Source organism: Sceloporus occidentalis, unplaced genomic scaffold (assembly GCF_023333645.1).
Source record: "Sceloporus occidentalis isolate IW3139 unplaced genomic scaffold, rSceOcc1.0.p SCAF_92, whole genome shotgun sequence".
Lineage (NCBI taxonomy): Eukaryota > Metazoa > Chordata > Lepidosauria > Squamata > Phrynosomatidae > Sceloporus > Sceloporus occidentalis.
In genome coordinates, this window is record NW_028317072.1 from 2,332,382 (window position 1) to 2,359,289 (window position 26,908).

The following is a 26,908-nucleotide window of genomic DNA, read 5'->3' on the forward strand; positions in this document are numbered from 1 at the left end:
TATTTCTTTAAGTTTACTAAAATCAGCTCTCCTAAAGTCTAGAATGCGTGTCTTAGGGTTGCCACAATTGTCCACTAAAACCCAGAACATAATGTAGGGCAAAATCTAGACCAAACTGTAGGACAACTGCAGGACAAAACTCAGCCCAAAATGTAGGACATTTAAGAAAAATGGAGGACCTTAAAAGGAGGGGACAAGGATAATGGAGCATAAAATATAATTTGTTTGACTACCATTATGCTATACTACATTAGTACTTCTAAGCTTGGAAATCCATTTTTGATCTCTCAAATAATATGGGTAAAGAAGGGTAGTGGAAGGTTAATGAACTGAACATTTCAGTTCACAGTAAGCTTTAGGAAATATAATAGGATTGCTCCCTTCATGTTTTGCTATTGAAAATCTTACAGTCTTTTAAAATATCTTACTTTCTTAAATTATGAAATAAAATTATAAGTTGGTTAAACAAGTTGTCTGTTTTAATGAAATTTTAGTGATCCTTTCCATTTTTGATGGTGCAATTTCCAAAACGATTAGAGTTACAACATCCTTAATAATCGGAGGACTGAAAAATATTTGGCACTTTTAAAAAGAAGTGAGACTGAATGTAATGGACAACTGAAAAATTGACCTTTCAAGATCATCCAGCTAGAGGAGAAATAACAGATTTTTTAAAAACCATTTGGTCACCATTCCTCTTTTATATCTCAGGCTTTTCATCAGCTCAAAGTTTTGCATCTACTTGTTGCCTTCAGGGATGGTGATAGTTCCCAGTTCTTAGTAAAGTGTGTGTGTGTGTGTGTGTGTGTGTGTGTGTGTGTGTGTGTTATTGTGTCCTATCATAAATGATTTAGCTCGATAAGAGCAATTTTTTAAACAAGAAGTTATGCCTGCAAAAGGGCATCTCCTGGGTTCTTCCAGGGCTAGCTACCCTTACCCCATAGACCAAAATATTTTGCTGCTGCGGTTGTTGTTGTTGTGTGCCTTCAAATCATTTCTCACTTATGGTGACCCTAAAGTGAACCTATCATGGGGTTTTCTTGACAAGATTTGCTCCAAGCGGGTTTACTTTTGCCTTCTTCTAAGGCTGAAAGAATATCACTTGCCCAAGATCACCCAAGGGGTTTCCATAGCTGATCTGGTCTCCACTACACCACACTGGCTCCTACAGAACATTTACCATTGAAGAAAGGTTATTGCCAACTTTTAGAGATCATTTACTCCCTTATAATATAAAAGTGTCACTTTGGGCCAAATTCCAAATCATTCTATATAATGAGGTCAGTGCCACAGCAGTTTCTATTTAAAGCACAGATGTGTATGCACTGAATAGCTGACATTCAAGTGAAAGGAATTAGTGCCCCTTCCTTCTGGGGAGAACAGACTTCGGGAGCCATAGTATCATGCTGCTATTCCTATATGCCTCATGAGGTCACAGTACAGATGCCAAATGAAGGGAGGGACACAGAATGATTGGAAACACAAACAGAAGATCAAGTTAGGGTATATGTTTACCCTCCTTTCTACATGTCACGTGAAACCTCCCTTTACATTAACAGCTGTAAAAGTTCATGAAATTGTTTTGAGAATAGGCTGCCAGTTACTAAATGCCCAAAGCAGCTGCTCATAAAGCTGGCAGTTCTGCAAATGCCACAACTTTCCAAAGCAACCAAATCTTCTATTTCTCATGAGGTCATTATCTCAGCATGCGCTCTTGGACCATAATGTTGCCTGATTAGAAAACTCTTTCCCTGGCCTTCATACAACCATGGTAACAAAGGTTCTGTGACTATCTTTGGCAATAAGGCTTCCTCCTCCTTCCCAGGAAAGCAAAAAAAGTGAAGCAATTGTTGCTTACATAGCTTCCAAAGAGGACATGGTTAGAATTAACTCATGTAAGACTCAGCTCTTGCTATATATCCACAAGCCACAGCAATCTCCTGCTTGCTTTGCTTTGCTTTGCTCTGCTTATTTGGAATACAATTTTCTCATGCTTTTCAGAAAAGAAACTGCTGCAAAAAGAGAAAGGATAGAGGTAAAGCTGGAGTGTTAGAGTAGGATTGTTCATATAAAGATTTCATTCGAGCTGAAAAAATCACCTTATTGGACTACCATTGGTCATATCCACAGATTCTTTATCCACAGATTCAATCATCCACAGCTTTTTAAAAAATAAATAAATTCCAAAGAGCAAACCTTGGTTTTGCCATTTTATTTAAGGGACACCATTTTACTATGCCAATGTATTTAATGGGACTTGAGCATCTATGAATTTTGGTATCCACAGGGTGTCAGAATCAGTCCCATGAATTCAGTTATAATGATAGCCCATACATATAATATAAGTGGGGTTATTAAAGTTAATTTAGGTGGTTAGTATATAGTCGAGTAGTTCAGCTGGTTATGATATATATAAATGTATTCCTTTATAACTGTTCATATTACTGTTCTGCCTATTGTTGGGGGTTGGTTAGTGGTTAGTATATTAGAGTTGGTGTTCGCTCTTAGAACGAAGGGGCCCTGTTAAAGGTATTGAAATGTTACCATAGATTGTTACTAGATTGTATACTGTGGGTTGAAAAGGACTGGGTTGTTATGGAGACCTGGCTAGGTGGGTGTGGTCTGGGGAACTAGCTGGGAAGAAGAAGGAGGAGGGAGTAGTTTTAAAGTGCACATCTTCTCTTTGAAGCCTCAGATTCTGCAAAGACGTGCTATGGAATCACTTCTGCCTTATGTCTACAATAAACTTTCTTCCTTTGGATTAAGTTTTCTTTGTGGCTTACTGGTCTGAAGAACCCAAATCTCAAACCCCAACAGATACCAACGACTTACTGTACAAATTCCAAAATCCTCCAGCTAGCATGGAGAGTAGTAATTCCAAAAAATGATTTTTTCCAGGCTCTTATTTTTCATGGCATTCTCTCCATAGCCAATCTTGACAAATCATAGTTCATAGAATCATAGAATTGGAAGGAACCACAAGGGCCATCTAGGAATGCATAATTATGGCACTCCTGAGAGATGCCCAGAAAAACGCTGATTAAAGACCTCCAGAGCTGAAGAGCCCTTTACCTTCTAAAGCAGTCTGTTCCATTGTTGAGCAGCTCTTACAGTAAAAAAGTTCTTTCTAATGTTTAGGTGGAATCTCCTTTGTTGTAATTTAATTCCATTGGTTTGTGTTCTAGCCTCTTGAATAGCTCACTCCATGGTATTTTAACATGTAATTTGTTTTAATTACTGAAGTAATTTAATTTTCTTTTAATGTACTATTTTTGTATGTTTTTAATTGTATTGTTTTTTTATGTTGTAAGCCGCCCTGAGTCCCAGTCTTGGGAGAAGTGTGGGATATAAATAAATATAATAATAATAATAACAACAACAACCACATCCTGGCTAAGTTGTAAATCCTTACAAAGAATGCTAATTGGACCGCTGCTGGCACTAAAAATTACTGTCCGCAAGACTAGATACCAAAGGCAGTTGATACTTTGTATGCTGATATTTTGAAGAAGTTCAGGATCTGGTCCCGGATATGGGAAGGTGGTTTTGCAGCCCTCGGTTTTTGCCAGTAGGCTGTTCCCAGGTCTGGCTTCCAAATGGGGCAAGTAGTTCCAGGGTCATGGTCCTACTGGTAGTGCAGCTCCCCAGAATCTAGCCTCTGATCTCAGTAAATTATCTCTGGATCAGGCCCCTCATACTGGTCAGTAGCCGCAGGAAGTGAGGACTAAAGTGGTTAATGTGTAGCAGAATTGTCCTCTTCTTGGTTATAGAAAAAGGAAGTTCCTCCTGGTTTTGCCCTGGCTGTTGTTGTATCACTTCTCTCAGTCCCTTCCTCGGAGAGGCTTCCAATTTTGGGTTGGGACTGCAGTAAAAGAAGCTTCTTGGCCCACTGCAAAGACTCCTGCAGCTCCCTCTGCTCCCTCTGTACTTCCTTCCTTATTTTCCTGTTCCTGAGGGATCAACCTTCCCAGCATGATTTGAGTGTTAAACGAGGACTCTGGAGACCAAGGTTCGATTCCATGTTCGGCCATGGAAGCCCACTGGGTGACCTTGGACAAGTCACACCATCTCTACCTCAGAGGAGGCAAACCTTCTCTGAACAAATATTGCTATGAAAACCCTGTGATAGATTTGCCTTATGGTCGCATTGAGTCAGAAATTATTTGAAGGCACACAACACATACACACAACCTCCCAATCTGGCACTTTCCAGTTGGGCTTTAACTTTCACCCTCCCAATTAACATGGCCAATAGCTATTCTTTCTGCAGCTCAATGCAATTATAATCCAACTCATCTGGGGGGCACTAGTTCAGAGAAGACTGGTACAGGTAATGCAAAGGGTAAGCTATATTCAGAATCACTTATGCTGAGACTCCAGGTCAAATGAAAATGGACCTGCACAGGCAACAATTAAGAATATATAGTAACAGTAATCAACACAAACATTCACTATATGGATATAAAAAACCAGTAACATTCTAGTCTGTACTGATCACCACAAACCTAAGAAGAAAATATTACTCACCTTACAATACTCATCAATGGGTATAAGACGTTTGATAGCAACATCACGGATGTGGCTTCGTCGGAAGAGGATCTTACCTACAGTCGACGAGACAGAAATGAATAGTAACTGTCACTGACTGATTTAGACAATATTTTGGTTTAGCAGAATACTGCTCATCAAAATACTCTGGGGATGATAATTTTCTGTCAGGGGGTCATGCACAAACTGCAGGAAGTGATCTTTTAAGGGGATTCACACATTGCAATACAAAGCTTATATTTGAAGAGGTGAGTTATGCTAACTTTTACAGGAATAATGCCACAAGAACCATTTTACTCACATCTATTATTTGTCTGTCTATCTGTCTCTGACTGTTCAATTCACCAAGGGTGTTTTCGGTATATAATTCTTTTATGAACTCTTTTTAAAATCAATTATGCAATTTCTTCTTAGGGTATTTTTTATATTTTAAGAACACTCTGTACTTGTATTTGTCTTTTATTCAGGAATAAACTACACTAGGCCCTTAGTATCTGCTGAATTTTGGTTCTAAGACCCTCTGTGGATACCAAAAGCTGTGGATGCTCAAGTCTCATTAAATACAACAACACAGTAAAATTGTATCCCTTATATAAAACGGCAAAATCAAGGTTTGCTTCTTGGAATTTATATATGTATGGCGCGGTACAGAGTGCCTAAAAATGGTGCCCTGTCAGCACCTGCTTTCTCTCTGTAGGGAAGCTGCAGCTGCCAAACCACATGGCTTCCCTGCAGAGTAACAAGTGTACCACTGGCGCACTCATTACGCAAGCACCATGTGGTGCCGTGTGGGTGCCGCGCGGCACTTGCATAACAATGGCAGCACCCATGTGTACAGGGCGCCACCATTTTGACACCTTCATCCCATGCTAGGGTTGAGGGGCATCTGGAAGAACTGCCCCGAGGCAACCCTACCACGTGACGAGGGCATCTTAAAGGGCTGTCTGTATCGGCCCTATATTTAAAACTTTTGAGCTGTGGATGGTTGAATCCATGGATAAAGAGGGCTGACTGTACACATTAGGTCAGTTATATAGCATGCAGCTTCGTTTCCTTTCTTTGATGTAAGCAAACAGAGGCCCTATATGGATTCAGACTACTATATGTAGTGACTGAAATTTAAACATGCTGCTGCTCCATCCCATACACAACTGTCACCATGGGGGAAATGCCTTCACCTTCATTATTTAGCTGCCACACAGGGAAAAACAAAGTTCTAAGACAAAAACTTCTAGGGAGAGAATAAACCCCTCTATGCAGTGGCTCCAGTCTAGATCAGGCTCTACACACTCACCAGAGCAAGGAGGAGAATGTGTGGACATACAGATGTAGGACTGTAACTCTCTCATCAACGGCTAGGATGGCTGGGGCTGAGAGGAGTTGCAGTCTAGCAACACATACTTTGGAGTAAACAAAAGCATAAAGGGGACTGTTGAATGATACTATTTTTTTGTATTTATCATTTGATCATCAAAAAGGAGTTAAGTGTATGTGTGTATTAATGACTTTAACTGAGAATCTTAACTAATGGTTGTCAACATCAGTCAAGGAATTTTCTCCACAGAAACCAGCACTGAATACAGACTTAGTGTGTCCTAGCTCAACATAGTACCCTTTAGAATAGCACTGGATATGGCCATGCTAACTGGGAGTGAAGGGAGGTTTAGTACAACAAATCCAGAAGGTACCAGATTGCAGGAGGCTGCTTTATCCAGTTATTGTAAACTGGATTTCAATCTCTGGAAGGATCATTCCAGGGAACACTGCAGGGACTCTGGATGGTCACTGCAAGGAACATTACCTGTTCCTCTCAGCTGCCATCCTAAGAACAGAAGAGAAGCATGAAGTGCAAAATCTTCACAGCTACAGAAGCTGGCTGTTTGGGAGGTGGGAGTCACACTCTATCCAAATGCCCTTATAAAGGAGGTTTGCCTCTGGGAAAGCTATTCACTAGCCACAATTCTAAACCTTTTCTAAAACAAGAACACCAAACGGAACTCACATCATGACATAAATCTTAAACTTGATAAAAAGATATATTCACCATGCCCTGAAAAAATATGAGTAGAAACAAACTAATTGAAAACAGAGTTTTGTTTTTGTCATGCTACTGATATATCAATATTTTAGTTACTAGGTATATTATACTTAGATGTAACCTAGTTAAAAAGAGTTATTTAAAAGAACCTTACAGTGTTTAGAAATCAAGTGTATGGATCCTCAGGACTTGAGCAAGAATTCAGCAAGTTAGGGATCCCAGTCTATTCCTATGGGGTACACGATATGCCCAAGCCCCTTCATACCATCACTGGGTGGTTTCCTATCCCCCACCTATTTTAAAAGGCTGTATTTCAGAGGAAGGAAGAAACTGACACCTCTGAGTATCTCTGGTCTAAGCACCCCCTATGAAATTTGTGGGGTTGCCATAAATCTATAAGAGACTTGAGGGCATGTGCGCATATGTGTGCATGTGTGTGTGCACACACAGAGACTCTCCTAAGGCTTGGTTATTGATAGTAAGATCACATATGCTGGTGTGCTTTTGCGCATTAAAGGTAAAGCTATTTCCTGTTGACAAGGTTATCAAGTCATGTCCAACCATAGGAAGTGGTGCTCATCTCTGTTACTAAGCCAAAGAGCCAGCGTTGTTAGAGACTATTCTGTGACCATGTTGCCTTTGGGCATTGTCCACCACTAAAACAGGACCTCTTAGAGGATGTGTGAAATTTAAATTGACACATGGGAAACATCTCATTCTTAGCATAAGCCAATGGTTCCCAAACTGGTCCTGTTGGTGTTTTGAACTTCAGCTCCCAGAATTCCTGACTGCTCATCAAGTTGGCTGGAGGAGCATCTGGGAGTTGAAGTCCAAAACATCTGGAGAACCAAAGTTTGGGAACCACTGGTGTAGACCATGCCAATGCATGCTATTAAAATAATTAAAATAAGGGATCCATACACCAATATAAGAAGATTATAAAATTAGAAGAATTTACGATAGTACAGTATCCAAATCCAGAACAAACACACATCCCTTCTCTTATTGTTGCTATCCAAACAGAATGTTTATCATCTTATAATAAAAGGCTTATTACCTAATTAGTAAAACACCCATCCTGTCTCCAGGCTGCTAGGAATACCTATTAAACCCAAAGATTCAAGCAAGAAATAACAGAAAGGAGGGCTATTTCCAGCTAGGAAAGAAAAAGACTGCAATTATAAAAGCTGCATAATTGCTCTGTTTTCCTCCCTTAGGCAAGGACACACCTCATTTAACAGACTGCAGTACTGCAGAAATTGCTTTAGTTTTTACTATACATTACCATCTAGCAGAAGTTGCTCCTTTATTTGCAAGAATTAAAAATGTGGAAACTGCAGCTCATTCAGGTAACCATCTCACAGTGCTCAATGCTACCATGTCACCTATTGTTTAAATCCACCATGGTAAGTAAAATCTTGGAGTTTAACTATAGTATACAAAATAAGAGATCACACCAGTTATTAATTATTTGTATTTATGAAATGCCTGTCAGATAAATTCCCTAGCCATCCTACACTCGTATAAGATCAGCCAAGACTGCAATAAACTACCTAAACAAGTATCTGAAACAAATACAGAAGATATAAAAGAAACCATATTGACTTTTTTCATTTTGCTTTTTATGGTTTTGAGATTGAAGACTGGTGGGTCTAATCTTCCATTAAAAGGAATTTCCTTGATTATGGTGCCAGGGATGTTCTTGGCATTTAATACACCTGTGGCACTTAGTAGAGGGCTAGCATGTCATAGTGGTTTGTGTGTTGGATTACAGCATGGGTTTGAATTCCTGTTCAGCCATAGAAACCCACTGGGTGAACTTGGGCAAGTCACACTCTCTCAGTCTGAGAGGGAGGCAAGGGCAAACTTTGCCAAGAAAACCACAAGAGATAGGCTATTCTTAGGGTTGCGACAAGTTGGAAACAACTTGAAGGTTCACAACCACAGTAGTGGTTTTTATCATGGGTTGAAGGATTCTGGACTAATGTTTTTTGCAGACATGAGCATAATTACAGGGTAAATGTAGCAAGCATCAACAACAACTGCACAACTCTTCACCCATGGACCTGCAAGCCCAAGAGGGGAAAAACAATGGTGGTTTGCCAAGACCTGTGGGATGGGTATGTTCTGCCCCTCTGCCCACTGCCCCTCCCTCCTGGGTGCCCTGAATAGGATCAACAGCTCATTCCCATTGGTGGCTCCCTAAAATAACCCAGTTCATTTGAAAATACACTGCAAATGCCTTGGTTTCAAAAGAACTGGGTTAAGCTCTCTGAGGCACTGGAAAAGAGGCGAGGGTAATTGTGTATGCAGTTCTCTCTCCCTTCCTCTGATGCCTCAGAGAGCTTGCCTGAACTGTCTGAGGCATCAGGGAAGAGGTGAAAGCTGCGTGTATGAGTCCCCCTGTTTCCTTCCAGTAACTCAGAGAGCTCAGGCAAGCTCTCTAAGGCATCAGAAGGAAGGCAGGGGACTCATGTGCACTTGCTTTTATTCAACCCCTCCCTGTCACCCTGTAACTGGCCCAGCTGATCTAGTTACAGGGTGGCTGGGAGAGGGAAAAGAGGAAAGTGCATGTACTCAGTTTCTACTCCCTCCTTGCTCCCCTGTAAGGGGGGGGGGGGGCAGAGTTTGCAATTTTTCAAAATTTGCAGGGGTCCTTCAACCCTACCCCCACAAATGTGGAGGGACAACTGTAGAACAAATTCAAATAGAGCAAACAGAACAAATTTCTAATGAAGAGACATGAGACTTTATTGTTAATAATTGGATGCTCAAAGGTCACTGCTTCAATTATCAATGTGTTTATATGAGTTTTTACCAATCAGATACCTTCTATATATTTTGGCCTACACATCCCAAAGTCCCACAGCCATCTGTGTTGGAAGTTGCAGTCCATGTCACGAGGCTGGAAAAGTTTCCTTTACAACAACTAAAATCAAAAGGAATTTTCAATTCATTTTCCCATTTGGTCAAACTGGATATTCCAGTAACTAGGGTCAGCATTGCTTCTTTCTATATTTAGAACTCAGACAGCAATTGGCTGGCTTATTTCCGAGATTCACTCAGCTATAAGAGTTAAAACAAAATTTATAACCCACATTTTCTTATTGATGTACACATAAAACATCCAGGCAATCAAAGTAAATGGCCAGTTAATCTCTCTTACCATTTGCACAAGCAATCACAGTAATGCATGTCCATTCCTTCACCATATTTATGAACATTAGTGCTTTTCTTTTTTATTTGAAGATATTGCTTCCTTTTAAACTTTGTGATATTTTTAAAGCAGCAGACAATAGAATATAAATACCCAAATTCTCCCCAGTGGCTCACAGAGAAGAACACACCTTCTCTCATACTTTTCACTGGTGAAAGACATGCTGATGGTGCTTCCTATACTTCAATTTATCTGGCCTGAGGACAGTTTAAACAACATCAGTGTGACCTACACCACTATGCTATGTCACATCAGAACAAAATTAGTTTGCTTCCTTTTAAAAAGTATTTTGTTCACTTGTAAGTAAAAATCTTTAAGAATGTATAATAAACACAAATGCTTGGAATTTCTAATAAATAAATTACTGGAGTTTTATAGTCTTACTAACATTCTAATCAATTAACATGTACACAGAGTACTGTTAAGCTATGTCATATTTAACTTGACAAATTAAGGAATATAACAGAGATGGCAGGAATCCAAATAGCTGGCTGGGGTATAAAAGAAGAGGTCCCCTCCTTATGGCTGTCAATGTGGAAGCAAGGAATGTCGGAACACTGCCAGTATTGTAAAATGCAGATATGCTCCCCAAAGTTTATAGAAGGGCAGGTCTGGAAATCATGCCTTATGACTTAGGAAGCTGGGCATGTATAGCTTGGAGAAGAAAAGGCTGGGAGGTGACATGATAACTATCTTTAAATATCTGGAGTGAAGTCATGTAAAACATAGAGCCAATTGTTTTTTGCTGCTCCAGAGACTGGAACACAAATCAGTGGGTTCAAATTACAAAAAAGGAGATTCCATCTAGCCATTAGGAAAAGCTTCTTTGCTGTAATAACTGTTCGGAAGTAGAATAAACTGCCTCAGAGCATGGTACATTCTCCAAGTTTGGATGGGCATCGTTCAAGAGTGATTTCGTTGCATAGTCCAGCATGGCAGGGACTGGATTAGATGACCCTTGTGATCCGTTCCAGTTATCAGATTCTATGACTTTGAACTTTTTTGGAGCCTGATTTGCAACTTAAGGAATTTTTTAATGAGGTGGGCTGTACACTTTGCTTCTTGGTTATACACTGTGATGTGTGACCTCCTCTCTATGCCTTAAGGTTACCTTTTACCTCTTACTTATTAGAAGGTGCTTTCTCAATGACACCTGCCCATTTGTCTAAATGTATAAGGACTATGAGCCTAAGTGTCTTCCTCATATAAGCTTAATATTGTTGGTAGTGTGTTTTTATGTGCCTATATAGTTTAGAATTCACATAGGGAGAGGCTTCTGTTGTAACAAATGAACAGTGACTTTACTGAAAAACATTTAGCAAGAATGTAACATAGGTAGAATAGTTCCCAGGTGGTATGCTTTTGTAAATATTACAGTTGTAGGCATTACATAGTTCCCTCTTTACCATCTCTAACACACTTTTTCTCCTATTCAGTATCCTTCTCTCAACTTATTTTGAACCTCCCCTGAACCTCTGCTCAAAGTCACTTACTTTTATTTCTACTCCTTCCCCAGCAGTCCCTCTCTCAGTCAGCCCAAGTCAGGAATGGCTGTCAGGAATCCAAGTCTGTCCAATGACTCTGTCACATGTGCTTTTATTAGATGGGTTTTAATTGAAGATTTATTATTTTATCTCAATTATATCAGGAGTTGCCTTGAACTTCTTTTTTTTTTAGTGGACAAGCAAGGTATACTTTCAACAAAAACAGTCACAAAAACACTCTTTATCTATCTGCATTTACACCCTGAAGGGTCAGGATAGTTTACATTCCCAAAATCACAGGGGAAAAGAAATAGGATGATGTTAGTCACAGGCCTACATTTTGTCTCAGAGGTTACTTCTGTTGTCAGTTAAGATGGTCTGGAGGGATATCAATGCAGGCAGAGGCCACTCCCCATATGGGGACTGAAGACAAAGGGCAATAAAACATACGCAATAAAATTCTAAATCAGTTAGCAGCACAAAAATAATTTCCTTTGAAAGCCAGGCTGCCCTGTCCTCTGCAAAGGTAGCTGCTCCTTTCTTAGATAGAGAACAATGAATTTCTCAAGAAGTCATAAATCATTACAGTACTCTCTCTCCTGGTTCATACTCTTTCTTTTCCAAAGTGAAGTATTATAGTGACTTGCCCTAATTATTTCATCACACATGATGAATAACCTTCCATAAGCATAAGAGACAAACTTGAAAGAGGATGGGACCTTCCAATTAGCTATGCCATGTTTTTGTGTATCTAGACAAATCCATCCACCATGGCACTACCTTTCCATGATGGTGGGATTGTGTGCTCCTATGAGGCAAGAAACTGTGCTGCTTCTAGCACTACTGTTGGTGGTGTCTTCCAATTCAAAAAGACTTTTGTTGTGGACTCTATAAAAGATAGATGGACTCTATAAATGAGGTCACTGGTATGAGTTTGCAGGAACTGAGCAGACCAGTGGAGGACAGGGAGTCTTGGAGATATCTACAAGGTTGTCATGGGTTGAGATCAACTTGAGGGTGGATAACAACAAAAACTAAACTTTATAGGCTACATGTAAGCATAACATGTACAAAACATTCTGAACGTCCCAATGCTTCTCAAAGATTCCAGTTGTGATTGCTGCTATTGTATTAACAAGAAGCAGCAAAATTACTAACTTTCTTGAATATATGTGAAATCCAACAGTAATGGTGGCACTGCTCTGCAAAGTTTTGTACAAGAACTAGCACAAGTGTGCACCTTAAAAAGTCCAAAGCCACAGCTTATGTTAACACAAGCACATAACTAGTTCTTAGTTATCATTTTGATATAAGGAACATGCGTTAAGTTGTGCTTCCCCTAGGTAAGAACATCCCTGGATCCAACCCAGCAGGTATAAAGAACAATGAAAAACAATATCAGTACAAGAGAAGATGGAGTGCTTCATTTTGGCACTGACAGCTCAGATTCAGTCTTTCTCTATGGTCTCAGAGAGGCATCTGAGTTCTACCCTTGGCTTTGCCCAGGCAAAATAGGTATGCAAGCAAATGCCCACCATAAGCTTCTAAAGTTTTATGCGAAGGTTTGGATTAGAAACAGTAACAGCATCTCAACTTGTACAGCTTGGAAAGGAGGTAGAAAATGGACAACTATCTAAATTGCACTTTCTTATACTTTAAATCTCCTATTTCCTTGGGAGACTGCCATGATCTCCAGTTTAACTTTCCACAAAAGCAATTTCGCAGCCAAAATGTAAAACTTCAGCTTTGGGCAAAGTTTTCTTTCCATACCATTCTATCTAGCCTTTCCAGGGAAAAACTGATGGCAATAGACTCTTGAGCACCATGGATATATAGTGTTTGGAAGACTCAGACCTACTTATAAAAGCTGTTTCCTAAATGATTTGGCAGACTATGCACATAGCTAATCAAGAAAGGTCCATCTGGGTTTTTCTTAGCCTTTTTTTTCTCAGGGTTTCCATCATCATATTTCTCCTCCAGCACACTCCCTTCATCCTCAAAGGAGTTTTGCACAGTTGCTTGCACATTTAGAAAACTGCACAGGCATTTCATTTTACCTCACCTTATGGGATGCAGGATGTGTCTGACTCATAGTCATTTCTCATATACCGTAGTTCAAAATATACAAAAGTCATGATAATATTAATAATCAGATGCACAGGCAAGTTAAGCTGCCACAGAACCAGTTAAAAAGGAAGTATACTGTCAGTCTGCACTACCACTATTTAGACATTGTAGGATTCAAAAAATCAACATGGTAGCTCTGCCCAACCCCCATTTCCACTGACACTACTGTCATTGTCCTCCACACGCTGAGTGTCAATGGTTGTCAAAGGGATTTTTTTTAAATCTGTGTAAGATCCCCATCCAGCTTAAAACAGTTGGTTCCTAGAATTGAGTGTCATAGGTGGAGCTACACAGATAGAAAAGCTCCCCTCAACACATGGAGGGTAATGAGGATAGGAGCCCTGGTGGCACAGTGGTTAAATGACTGTACTGCAGCCACTCACTCAAAACCATAAGGTTGCGAGTTCAATACCAGCAAAAGGGTTCAAGCTTGACTCAGGCTTGCATCCTTCCGAGGTCGCTAAAATGAGTACCCAGTTTGTTGGGGGCAATTAGCTTACAGTTGTAAACCGCTTAGACACTACTCGTTCAGTGTGAAGCAATATATAAATGAAGCTGTTTTTGTTTTGTTTTGATAGCAAATGAGGCCATGGAGATAATGTGTTTCTCCACTTCCCTATGTTTTTCAATAAATCCTAAAAGAAAACACTTGAGTAGGGCTACATTTTAGCCTAACACTATTTGGGATGTGAAGAATATAAGGTGTCTCATCCAAGCGTCTGCGAAATTATTATTATCATCTCTTGGTTTCACAGTTTACCAGCTGTTATTGGCTGGACTCCTGGAACATCAGCAGTTCATATTCCAGCTATGAATTTAGAAATCAGTGAGGTATCAGCAGATAATGTGGCACACTCCAAGTATAGGCAGCCCTCCACATTTGCTAGAGTTAGGGGCACAGGACCCCAGTGAAAATGGAAAAACCACAAATAAAAAACACATTTTTTAACCTGAGATAACACCTGTCTAGGAATCTCTAGATCCTCCAGTGCAATTCTATGGTCAACATGTGCCAGACATTGACCAGAGAATTGCACTGGAGGACCAACAAATGCCTAAAGAAATGTTCACTCTAGGAATGTCTAGGTCCTCCAGTACAACTTCTGGCAGAAGTTGACCACAGAGTCACACTGGAGGGCCTAGATATTCCTAGAGAGAATATATTAATCAAATCCATGAATAGCCAAATCTGCAAATGTGGAGGGCCAACTGTATTGTCACATTTTGTAATTCTGCTATTATGATCTTATCTACAGTAATCTAATTCAGGTGTTTTATCTGCTCGTTTCAAATGGATTCCAGAGTGCCTATCACCACTGGAGAACCACAACTATTTACTTCTACCAGGTGCACTGAATCACCATGTATATATTTCAGTATTTCATAACCTTTCCAGTCTATCTTTGACTCTAGTATTACTACTACTGCTACTGACAGAATTCAAAGACATAGCCATGTGAGTCCAGATCAGTATGCAAAGGGGTCTTATATCACCTTTGAGACTGAGAAAGAAGTTGGTAGCATTAGCTTTCATAGACTTGAGTCTACAAAAGCTTATGCTACCAACTTCCTTCTCAGTCTCAAAGATGCTATAAGATCCCTTTACATACTATTGCTATTATTATTGTTTATTATTATTATTATTTTGTTGATTTATGTCCTATCCTTTTCCTACCCCTGGAACTTGAGGAGCCATTATAGCAGGGTTGGGAATTGTGCAGCCCTTCTGGTGTTCTTGGACTGCAGCTCTCAGCATTCCTCACTATTAGCTATTTTGGCTTAGGCTACTAGGAACTGCAGACAAAAAAAGGGGGAAGGGAAAAAGAGCCACAAAATGGCCTCCCCTGCCACTGAGGTTTTGCTCACTACAAAGATTACTGAATTCCATAATTTAGTATTCACTGAAGTAAAAATTAAAATTGACAAGTCCCTGCTTGAGACTGTTTAAGGTAAAGGTAAAGGATTCCCTTTGACATGAATGTCTAGTCATAACCAACTGTAGGGGGCGATGCTTATCTCCATTACTAAGCGGAAGAGCCAGCGTTGTCCAAAGACAACTCCGTTGGCCATGTGACGAGCATGAATGCATCAAACGCTGTTACCTTCCCATCCAAGTGGTACTAATTTATCTACTTGCCTTTGAATGCTTTCAAACTGCTAGGTTGGAAGAAGCTAGGATTACGGGAGCTCACCCCATCACGCAGCATGTGGGCCTCGAACTGCCAACCTTCCTAACCACTAAGCCTTAATGTGGCTTAATCCTTAACGTATCTTAACCACTAAGCCACTGCATCCCACACTGTTACCTAGTTGTTAACAGTGTTCCATTCTACTGCCCAGTACTTCAAATTGTACAGCTATTAAGTCTTTTATAAAAATAAAAAATTATTACACAAATTGCCACAGAATAAATACAGCATCTATTTGTTGCTGCTGTTATTGTGTGCCTTCAAATCATTTCCAACTTATGATGACCTAGGATAACCTTATCACAGGGTTTTCTGTGGTCAAGAGTGTGTGACTTGCCCAGGGTCACCCAGTAGGTTTCCATGGCCTAATGGGGAACAGAACTCGGATCTCCACAGTAGTCTAGTGCTCAAACCACTATACCATGCTGGTTCTCATGGTAGGATCTTATTACAAGTATACAGATGACCACTACTAAACAGTTTCACTTTTAGTCTATATGTGGAGGTAATAAACTCCACTACAGATACAGAACAAAAATTCAGGGAAGGTCATAAATAACAAAATACAAGGTCTTTTTTTAAATCTAATTGTTAAAGGTCTTTTTAAATTCACTTTTGTAAAATATATGGCAATGAGGAAAATAATAGAGAATGTTTTCCAATGAAATTTTCTTCTGGTAGGATTTAGATGTCTGCTTTAAACCATAAAATCAAACTTTTAAAACAGGATCATTTAAAAGGGCACAGGGTGATGGTGTTGCTGCTGCTGTTAAAAAGAATGAACAATTTGCCAAGATGATTTGCTTCAGATAGAAATCTATCCAGAGCACAGAACAGAAAGTCCCTCCTCATCTCTGAATGTGTTAGAGGTTAGTGAAGAATGCTAAAAGCGGCTGGGTGGACAGGATAACTGGAAACATTTTTCAAACGTCAGAAACCACAATGTATAATGTTACCAATCAGGGCTTCCCAGAAAGCAGCATATTTGAAACAGAAAGCAGGAGCCAAAATTCCCACACTGCAAATGAAATTCAAGCGTTAGTCTGCTATCTGAGAGGACTAAGCAGATTTTTTGGAAGGGGGCAGGGTTGCCTATTTGTAAAAGGTGGAACACAGACAAGACTAATTTTTCTGTAACAGAGGTTAACTACTAGCACCACATCCACTCAGTCTGGGCCTTTGAGTACTGTACTGTATAATTCTCTCTACTCAATTCAATTGCTAACCTCACCCCCACCCCCACCCCCAGGTTTCTTGCTTGGGAAGAGTATGTGTGAGGGGCATACCAGAGAAGAGAGTTCTGTTGCTTATATCCTTATCTATTAGTCCTCGCTTTCTTGAATTTACAAGCTACTTGGGCTTGGGATCAAAGGATAGTTAAGAACTCTTAAGATACTTAAGGTTCTCTGTGGTGGGTGGGCTTCTTGGTTTTTTCCCTCTAGGATAGTGCTGACAAAGGATCCAGTCTTGTTTCAGAGAGCTCCAAAAGCTGAGATTTGACCCATTGTTTTGGAGAAGGTGGCAGAGGCTAGCAAAGTAGTTAATTCTGCTGCCAATATCGCAATGATCCCTGGCTGACAAAGGCTTTTTCAGCCAGGGAAACTGGTAGTGCTTCTCCAGATTTGGCTTCAGCCTGAAAATTGGAGCCAGGAAAGAATTCAGGGGCTTGTAAAGCTTTTGCCTTTGAGTTGCACTTTTATGACCCTGTTTAGCTCTGCTATGAGCACAGCTTAAGAGAACTTTCATACATATCTCTATTTTTTTTAGTGTATCTTTTTTCCACAAAAAATTATAAAGTTTTATTTTAGCTTCTTGCGGGTGTGGAAGGCATGTACCAAGCAAAAATGCAGCAGTCAAAGCAACCTCTCTGGAAGTTACCCTTTCACTGCTTTCCAGAAATAGGTTACAGTGCCTCAGAAACAGAACATAGCCAAACCGTAATTCCTGTTTGTTCAAGTCTTAGATGCTGGCAGCTGGGGCTGGTGTGTTAGGCTCCTCCCATCCCACTCAGCTGGCATGTAAAAGTGCACAGCAAACTCTTTTTCTCTGCATTCAAGCCAGAGTTAATCTTGTTTTGCTGATACCACAATCCAAGGAAAAGCTGGAACCAGAAAGCACCTCCTTTAACCATGATGGTTACTAAACTGCAATCACGACCATGAAGAAAAGGACAGCTGCAAAATTAAGTCTTTTAAAGGCTTTAACCAGAGAGAGCCAAAATGTATTCTCTCATAAGCTGGATAAGCATATCTGATATGGTTTTTTGTGTTTTTTAGGAAGGAGTGGATAATTCTGAATTGTAGAGTTCTAGTTCACCAATTCTCTTGTAAATCCAAAATCTGAATGCCTCTCATGTGCTTTCTTTAGAGCACCTTTTGTTTTCAGTCCCAGGCACTGCACAATTTCTGCAGCCCAACTTCTGCTAATGTTCTGTCCCCAGTCAGCTACTAAGGAGTTTATCACACAAGGGACAATTGGAAGTATAAATGGTGATTAACCCATGATAATCCCACAATTGTGCTAATGGTTTTCACATGATGTCGAGCTGAAATGTGATTAAAGTGCAATTATCCCATGAATAACCAGGCAAGAAAGAGCAGCAAATCACTCAAGGGATTTTCCCGAGAATTATTCTTTGCTGTTTATTGCCTGGTTATTCCCTGGTTATTCATGGAATAATGGCTCGTGTGTTAATCCCATTTTAATCATGTTTTAATGTCAATTGTGCTATTTTCATGGGTTAATTGCTGTTTAAACTAATTTCTACCCATGTGATAAACTCCTAAGAGGACCAGCAAGGAAACTGACAACAATGTGATGTTAATGGCTAGGAAAACAGGGCAGCTACTAGGACTGAGAATGCAGAAATCTTTATTTATTTAGAAGGATTTATACACTTTCTTCTAGGATTATGCATTCCCTAGCACACAAATACCTAGTGTATTACAGTTGGCCGTCCATATCCACGAATTCTTTATCCATAGGTTCAACCATTCTTGGTTTTAAAATATTCAATAAATATATAAATTCCCAAAAGCAAACCTTGATTTCCCCCTCATTTCACTATGCCATTGTATTTAATGGAACTCGCACATTATCAGAGAAAACTGATAATGCCTCACTAGCTTTTGCTTCAGCTTGAAAATCTGAGACAAGAAAGAATTCAGGGGTTTGTAAAGTTCTTTTACAAACCAAACCCCAGAAGATACCAAAGATCCACTGTACAAGCATAACAAACTATTTAAGACACTGGTGAATTTTAAAAGAAATATGAAAGCCAGGCTTGAAACTAAGAGTGATAGAACTTTTAAAATGTAACATGCAAATCAGTTACAAATAAAGCTTTTAAAGTAATTTTAAACCAATATAGATGGAGCCATGTACAGTTTTCCTGTTCCAAAAATGCAGGCCCATTACTAAAATGTTCCCTTCTTTTTCCCTAATGGATCTGGATGATAGTGCCGTGAGCAGGCCTATTGAACCTGACCTAAAGGCTTGGTACAAGGTAATCCTAGTAATTTGGTGCCAAGACAGAATGTGCTTACTTTCCTCAGCTTGGGTCTCTCCAGATGATGATGATGATTTTAACTGTTCACTGCTTTTTTTTAATTCGTATGCCTTTTTTTAATATGCCCTTTTCTAAAAAAAATATACTTTAGGGATAGTATAGATAAAATATCTAGAAGTTAAAAATAATACTAGCAATGAATAGAATAAAGTTACCAATTTCTGCAACAAAAGCGAAGTATAGAGGTAATTAATTGGTGAAGGGATAATATATTTAAAATTCAATCAGTCCTATCCCATCAAATACCTGGGGTAGAGAAATATATTTTAACCTGATCCCCAAAAGAGGATAAAGTTAGGGGCCAAGCAGGCCTCCCTGGAGAAAGAATTTCATGGGCAAGGAGTGACAACAATAAATGGCATCTCTTTTGTCACCATCCAGTGACTCTCTCTCCAATCAGCATGGCCAATGGTCCAGAATGAAGGAATCTATAATAAAAAATGGTTCGGGATGGCTGATTTATGGTTTAAAAGTCAAAATCAGCATTTTAAACTGAACCCAAAAATGAGCATGCTATCAATGTAAATGGTATACTATTGGTGTACTGTGTTCTGAAAATCTGGCCCTATAAACATCCTAGTAATTCCCATCCTGTATCAGTTCAAGCTTCCAAATATCTTTAAATGCAGCCCTCAAATAGAATGCACTGCAGTAGTGTAATCTCGATGTAACCCATGAAAGAATATTTGGGATGATGACCATCTTCTTTGGATAGGTTTACATGAATCAGTCTAAACTGGTTACAGTATTTGTTATCTACTGGCATTATGTCTTTCCATAAACTGAGTAAAATTCAGAAGAATCCTCAGATTAAGTATAAGTACTTGGTTTTGGGAGAGGGAAAGCAACTTCACTCAAAACCAGTTGCTAGCCACCCTCTACTGCATATCCACAGGCTTTCCAGACCATGTAACTCTGAATTTGTCTGGATCAAGTTTTACTTGTTTGCTTTCAACTATCTAAAAATTGCTTTCAGACAACTGCGTAGAATCCCCAAGCCAAGCAGACCCAAAGGAGCATGTAATCTATATAATACTTTAGGCCAAACCTCTAGATTATTTTCTCATAGCAACTACATACAGAAACATGGAGGGGGGGGGGGGAGACCTGAAACTCAATGACATCACAAAGACCTATGGCCACAAGGGAGAAAGATGTTTTCAGCAATACCTACAGTGTCAGTCCATGTATGATAACAATATGCCTCTAAGACAGGGATAGGCAACCTTTTTGAGCCGGGGGCTGGGTTGCTGTCCCTCAGACAACTGGGGGGGCCGATCTCAAAATGGCGCCCGGAGTGGCGCGGATAGAGTTGCCATAAGTCAGGACCTCCAAACCGGGACAAATGTAGGACAACATTTTAAAATGTAGGACATTTCCTTCCCGGCCTCTGAGGGGGACGAGGCCTCCTTAGAGGCCGGGAAGGAGCCCATGGGGCCGCCCACGATCGCCGCGATCGCGGGCGGCCTCATTCCTCCTTCCCGCCCTCTGAGGGGGCCAAGGCCTCCTCAGAGGCCGGGAAGGAGCCCACGGGGCCACCCTTAAACGGCCTCCTCCTCCTCCCCGGCCTCTGAGGAGGCCGAAAAGGAGCCCACGGGGGCACACGATTGCGGCCTCCCCCTCCTTCCTGGCCTCTGAGGGGGCTGAGGCCTCCTCAGAGGCCAGGAAGGAACCCACGGGGCCGCCCGCAAACAGCCTCCTCCTCCTTCCCAGCCTCTGAGGGAAGGAGGGAGGGGGAGGCGGGGAGGGTGGCACAGCCGCGCGCAGGAGGCGCCGCCTCCACCTCGCCTCCTCTGCCCCAGGCCTCGCTGCCCTCCTCTTCCTTTGCCTCCTCTGCGCAGCCATGCGCGGTGGAGGAGGAGGGCAGCGAGGCCCTGCGGAAGCGGCGGCGGGGGCAGCAATCGGCGGCAGGACCGGGCTGGGGCCGGTCCCAAGGCCTCGCCGGACCGGATCCGGCCCACAGGCCATAGGTTGCCAACCCCTGCTCTAAGACCTATCTTGAAAATACAATCTAGAAGGATACCATCATCAAAGTTGCTGAGAACTCTCAGGAGAACTTACAGATTTATATCCCCCTGTTCTTTCTTGGTATAAGCCATTCATCATCATGTCCAAGTTCATTCTGATCACAAAACCAGGCCAAAAGTTAGATTAAAACAGATAAAGTCTGGGAAAACCAACATCATCAAATAATTTAAAATTATACTCTTAAAACTGGTATGAGCAAGGATGAGGAGAGTGCATCTCCTTGAGGAAAGTGTAGTATCAAGCACTAGATAACAGTTCTCTGTGATACACTGACAACTATATTTCACCAAACAGTGAATGACATTCTAAACTAGGGATGAGAGTTGAGAAAAGCAACAAATCACAGTTCAAATGCTATTGGGGTGTGGGGGTGGGGGAGAAATGCAAAGAGTCAGAACATGTGTCTTCTTAAGAAGAGAAAGTTTGATCCTATGTAAATAATAATAGAGACTCAGGTGCGTTATAGACGGCCCTATAATACGCCCCAGTCACATGCTAGGGGTTGGTCGAGGACCCAGCGTCCATACCGGCCTCACCCCTAGCAAGTGACGAGGGCGTAAAGATGGCAGCGCCCTATACACACGGGCACCGCCATCTTTACGTGTCGGACGCCTAGCGTCCGCACATGTCGCCCCGGAAATGATGCCGCAAATGCGCCCCTTGCGCTTTGCGGCGCCTCTTCCGGGGCCTCAGAAGGAGCGCAATTTCCGCGCTCCTTCTCGGCAGCGTCCGGGAGCCGCGCCATTTAAAGGCTGCGGCTCCCGGACGGTGCAAGCGGCAGTGGCAGCAGACTGCCGCAATCCGGCGGTCTGTAACGCACCCTAGTGTCAGCACATGTAGTCCAATGAAACACAAACACATTTTTGGAAAGGGCCAGAAGGAAACGAATGAATGAACAAATGACAGTAAGCAAATATTTGCAATTAAAAAACCTTGGGATTTAACACTTGCAACAATCAGTTGCTCTAACAATATATATTCAAGACATTTAACAATATTTGGCTAGAGTGCAATTATCTTTTAGCTCTAGGCACAGAAGATCTCCCCTCTTGACCTCTACTGGTCTTTCCAACTTACTGAATGGAGCAAACCCAAATGGGAGGTACAAAAAACTGAAAATAAATGATTAGGGAGAGAGGAGGTTTCTCAGTAGATACAGAAAGTAGAAATATCAGTAAGGATAAATCTGCTCCAGAACTCATTTAATGATGAAGACAAATGCTTTTTTTTTAGACCACAGACCACAATACGTCTTGAATTGGTCATTCAGATGACTTTCTTCCCTGATACTAGTTCTCATGTATGGATTGTGGTACCTAGACCGCCATCCTCCATTCCTTATTCACAATGCAAATCCTACTTCCCATCTCAGACCAGTGAAGATAATGGAGATTCTGCTACTTCGCTTATGTTCCCTGTTGAGAATGTGAGAAATGTAGTCTGTGGATATTTCTGATCTCCTCTACCTGCAGCTTGCTGAGTGAGTTGCATATGGTGGAAACTTCCTAACACAGGGGACTGTAAAGCTGTAAACTAGAGCTTAGGAGAAAAGCATTCCCCAGAGTCCTCATGGGTTGAATCTGGAATTTCTACAGGCCAGATCAAGGCTGAAGACAGCAGGTTGCTCTCCCTGAACTATGCTTTTTTCCATATTACTGTCAAGAGTGTTCTCCTCATCTGTATAGTACAGCAAAACGCCGCTTCCCCGCAGCCTGGAAAGGGGTGTCCTTGGGGCTTCATGCCCCAAGGACACCCCAACAGCAGTGGGGAGAGAGAGAAAGGGGCCACTCGGCCCCTTTCTCTTCTGTATTGCTGGCGCAGCCATGTAAAGGCTGTGCCAGTGATACCCGCGGCAAAAGTAGCTCCATTTTGGAGCTTCTTCCGATGCTGCGGTTACATGCTAGGGTTGCGGGGCATCTGTAAAGGATGCCCCGAGGCAACCCTAGCACATATCCAGGCCAGCGCAAAGCACTGGGCTGGATACCACCTTTGGTGGCACAGTGGTTAAATGCCTGTACTGCAGCCATTCACTCAAAACCACAAGGTTGCGAGTTCAAGACCAGCAAAAGGGCTCAAGCTTGACTCAGGCTTGCACCCTTCCGAGGTTGCAAAAATGAATACCCAGATTGTTGGGGGCAAATTAGCTTACAGTTCTAAACCACTTAGACATTGCTTAGGTGATATGAAGCAGTATATAAATGAAGCTTGTTTGTACCTGTCTCAACAAAGGTCTGTTACAGACTGCTAAAATAAAGCTGCTTCGAGTATCTTTGGAGTTATGCTATTTAAATGATGCATGGGTCCTAAGAGTCCAGAGGTCGCGCCAAAGCCACACTCCATTCCTAAGCACTGGAGTGCAGCTTTGGTGCAGCTTCCAGATTCTTTGGATGCATGCATCATGTAAACAGCATACCTCCAAAGAGACCCGAAGCAGCTTTATTTTGGCAGTCTGTAACAGGCCAAAGTGTCCAAGTTTGATTAATGGATGAACTTATTAGTCATCTCAGTTATGATTTATAAAATCTCTCCAAATGCTATTAAATAATTCTTGTCTTGCTGGCTAGTCCAGAGGAACTCTTAGACTCAAATGGGGATGGGGAAGGCCAGCAAATGTCCCATTTGACATCTATGTTATTAAATTTACAAACCTGGCAGAAAGGGAATGATTCTTTGCTTAGGGTCCTTCTGTCCTCCTTCCATTGGGAATTTGTCCAGCATTTGCATCTTTAAAAACAAACACAGGAGAGGCATACATTTAAAATAGCCAAAGCAGAAGCAAACCTCATAGATGCAAAATAAATAAAAAAATAAACTGAAAAATAAACAGAACTGCAAACAATTTCATCTATAACATTTTTATGAAAACGGTAGTCTGGGTTGAGTCTCCCTTTCCCAGAATTCTGAAATCCAAAATATTCCAAAAACCAAAAGTATTTTCATGGGTGGCTGAGACAGTGACACCTTTACTTTCGGAAGTTTTATAAACAAAATTATAAAAAATATTGTCTAAAAATACCTTCAGATTATTTCTATAAAGTGTGTATGAAAGGTAAATTAATTTTGGTGGTTTAAAGACCTCCCCTTTGGGGTGGCATGTACCCGCCCCTTTCCCTGCCAGATCAGGGCCTCAGCTGCCACAGCGGCAGCCTCTGACACCCCGATCCGCCGCTTTCCAGGCCACGGGGAAGTGGCAAAAGGCCGCTTCCCCACAGCCTGGAAAGGGGTGTCCTTGGGGCTTCATGCCCCAAGGACACCCAATGGCAGCGGGGACAAAGAGAAAGGGGCCGCTTGGCCCCTTTCTGCTTTGCGTCGCTCGTCGCTGGCGCAGCCATCTAGAAACTGTGCCAGCGACGCAAAGCCGGAAGGAGCTCCGAAACTTACGCGCCGCTCCATTTGGAGGCAGTGCAGTTGGGACGTCCCAATGGCGGCGCCCATGTAGAATGGGCACCGCCATTTTGTACGTGCTCGGCATGTACTAGGGTTAGGGCATCTGGAAGGGACACCCTTTAGTAACCCTAGTACGTGCCGAGCACGTACTTTGGGGCAGTCTGGAAACTGCCTTTGTTTTCAGACTTGGGACTCATTTCCATAATATCTCATTATGTATGCAGTGTAGTGGTTTGAGTGTAGGACTAGGACCCTGGGAGACCAGGGTTCAAATCCCAGCTCAACCATGGAAATCCACTGGGTGACCTTGGGCAAGTCACACTGTCTCAGCCTCAGAGGATGGCAATGGCAAACCTCCTCTCAAGAAACTTGCCAAGAGTACCTGATGATAGGCAAATGCCTTAGGCATGCCATAAGTCCGAAATGACTTGAAGGCATACAACATCAACTAATGTATATGCAAATATGGGTATTTCAAAATAAATTTTAAAAATTCAAAATCCAGAACACTTCAGGCACCAAGCATTTTGGATAAGGGAGACCCAACCTGTATGGGAAGAATTTCAAACATGAGAAGGAGAGGAGAGGGATCACCTATTGATATTTTGGTAACATCCAATGTGATAACTAGCCTCTTGGTTATGTCAGTTTTATCAGATGTCTTTGACCTCAATACAGATTTCAACAACTATGCTTGCCTCACTCATTGTGCCAGCTTCTCAGCCATCTTATACAAGTAAGACGAGTTGAAGCCTTCTTCCCAACATTGTGGCTAGAGACGGGCAGGAGTTATCCCCACCAGCCAAAATGACAAGCAAAGCCTTAAATTATTTAAGGTCTGTGTCAGCTGAATGCAAGGAAGTAGTGAAAACAATCTTCAGTTTTTCATGAGCCCAGAGCTGGCTTCCAATATCTCGGGGGTACTATGAAAAGCTTTGGAGCCTGAAATTTGTAGGTAGTACAGGGTTCTGTAATTTTCTATGTCTGTCAGTGGCAGACATAGAAAAATTTGAGGTAGACTGGGCAAACTGTGGGCAGTATGAAGCCAAGATCCCATTTTTGTTGATCTTAAAGAGCCTACCCCCAAACTCCCAATTTAAAAAAATGGCCAAAACAATACAGTAATCTCCCAAGCACATTAAAACACATGAAAAGTTCCCCCATTCAACCCCATCTACACCTAGAACCTAGAAATACCTCCATTTTCCTCTGCAATCTTTTTCAAAATGGAACATCAAGTAATATAATTGAAGAAGAAAAGGGAGGCATTTGAGCTTGGTGTGTGCCCTGCTGGTCCCCACACAATTGCCAGCCCTGAGCTAGAATGGACAAATGGTTTGGTTCACTAGAATATGGAGCGATGGATTCAAACTACAGGAAAATAGATTCCATTTCAATATTAGGAAGAACTGCTCAACAGGGGAATACACTGCCTTGGAATGTGGTGGAGTCTCTTTCTTTGGAGGTTTTTAAACAGAGGCTGGATAGCCATCTGTCGGGAGTGCTTTGACTGTGTAATCCTGAATGGGAGGGGATTGGATTGGATGGCCTTTGTGGCCTCTTTCAACTCTATGATTCTTATAGTCAAGTTACTGTAACATTTATTGGTGAATCACCGAAAGAATTTGTGGCAGAGATGGTGTGTGTAATCTTAGAGGAGCAGAAGCAGAACAGCAGACAAGGAAAGTTAAGAACACAAAATAGCAACCCAGAACTCCATGTTCACTTTGCACCTTGGGGACATCTTTAGAAAATAAAGGGAAAAGATACATCTCAGTTTAAACTGTGCTTTTCCACATTATCCCAAATACTTGGCTTGAGCCAAGCCTTCTGACAGACACCAAGAGCAATACCTTGTTTTCAAGCATCTGTACATACATAATTTTGATGAAGTGACACTAACTACACTTTATTCAACAAGTGTTTTAAGGTCATGATGCATTTAAAAAATGCCAACAAACACTAACCTTTGAAAGTTTTTTTTCAGTTTCAGTCCAATCACTGCTAGAATCTGTCTTCACCAACTTGTTAGCCTTCAGTGGGCCAACTTCACAAGGCAGGAGGTTCCACAATTAAGGAGGCATTGCAAGAATGAGAAAGCCTATCCTTCAAACCACAGTCATATTCAGCATTGCAGTACTTTCTATTCACAGCTGTGCCTCAGACAAATGCTAACCACTCAAAAGCTTATAGTTGTGGTCCAAAAAAGTAAGAACTCAAGCAAGAAAAGTCTGCATCATGCAAGTTGCTTGGGAGTATCTCAGAAACTGGACCAAAACTCTTTTCCTTCATCAGCATTTCAGTAATAAGCAAATCCTGCAG

General features: G+C 41.4%; 1 protein-coding gene across 1 annotated transcript in view; it reads right to left on the bottom strand.

Moving 5' to 3' along the window:
- SH3PXD2B (SH3 and PX domains 2B) overlaps positions 1 to 26,908 on the bottom strand; it is a 159,457-nt gene that overhangs the window by 54,085 nt on the left and 78,464 nt on the right. Inside the window, exons 3-4 of the mRNA XM_089496656.1 lie at positions 23,848 to 23,923; positions 4,528 to 4,604 (exon numbers count right to left, since the gene is read on the bottom strand). Of these exons, the coding sequence (XP_089352782.1) occupies positions 4,528 to 4,604; positions 23,848 to 23,923 (153 nt within the window). The remainder of the gene's footprint in view (positions 1 to 4,527; positions 4,605 to 23,847; positions 23,924 to 26,908) is intronic.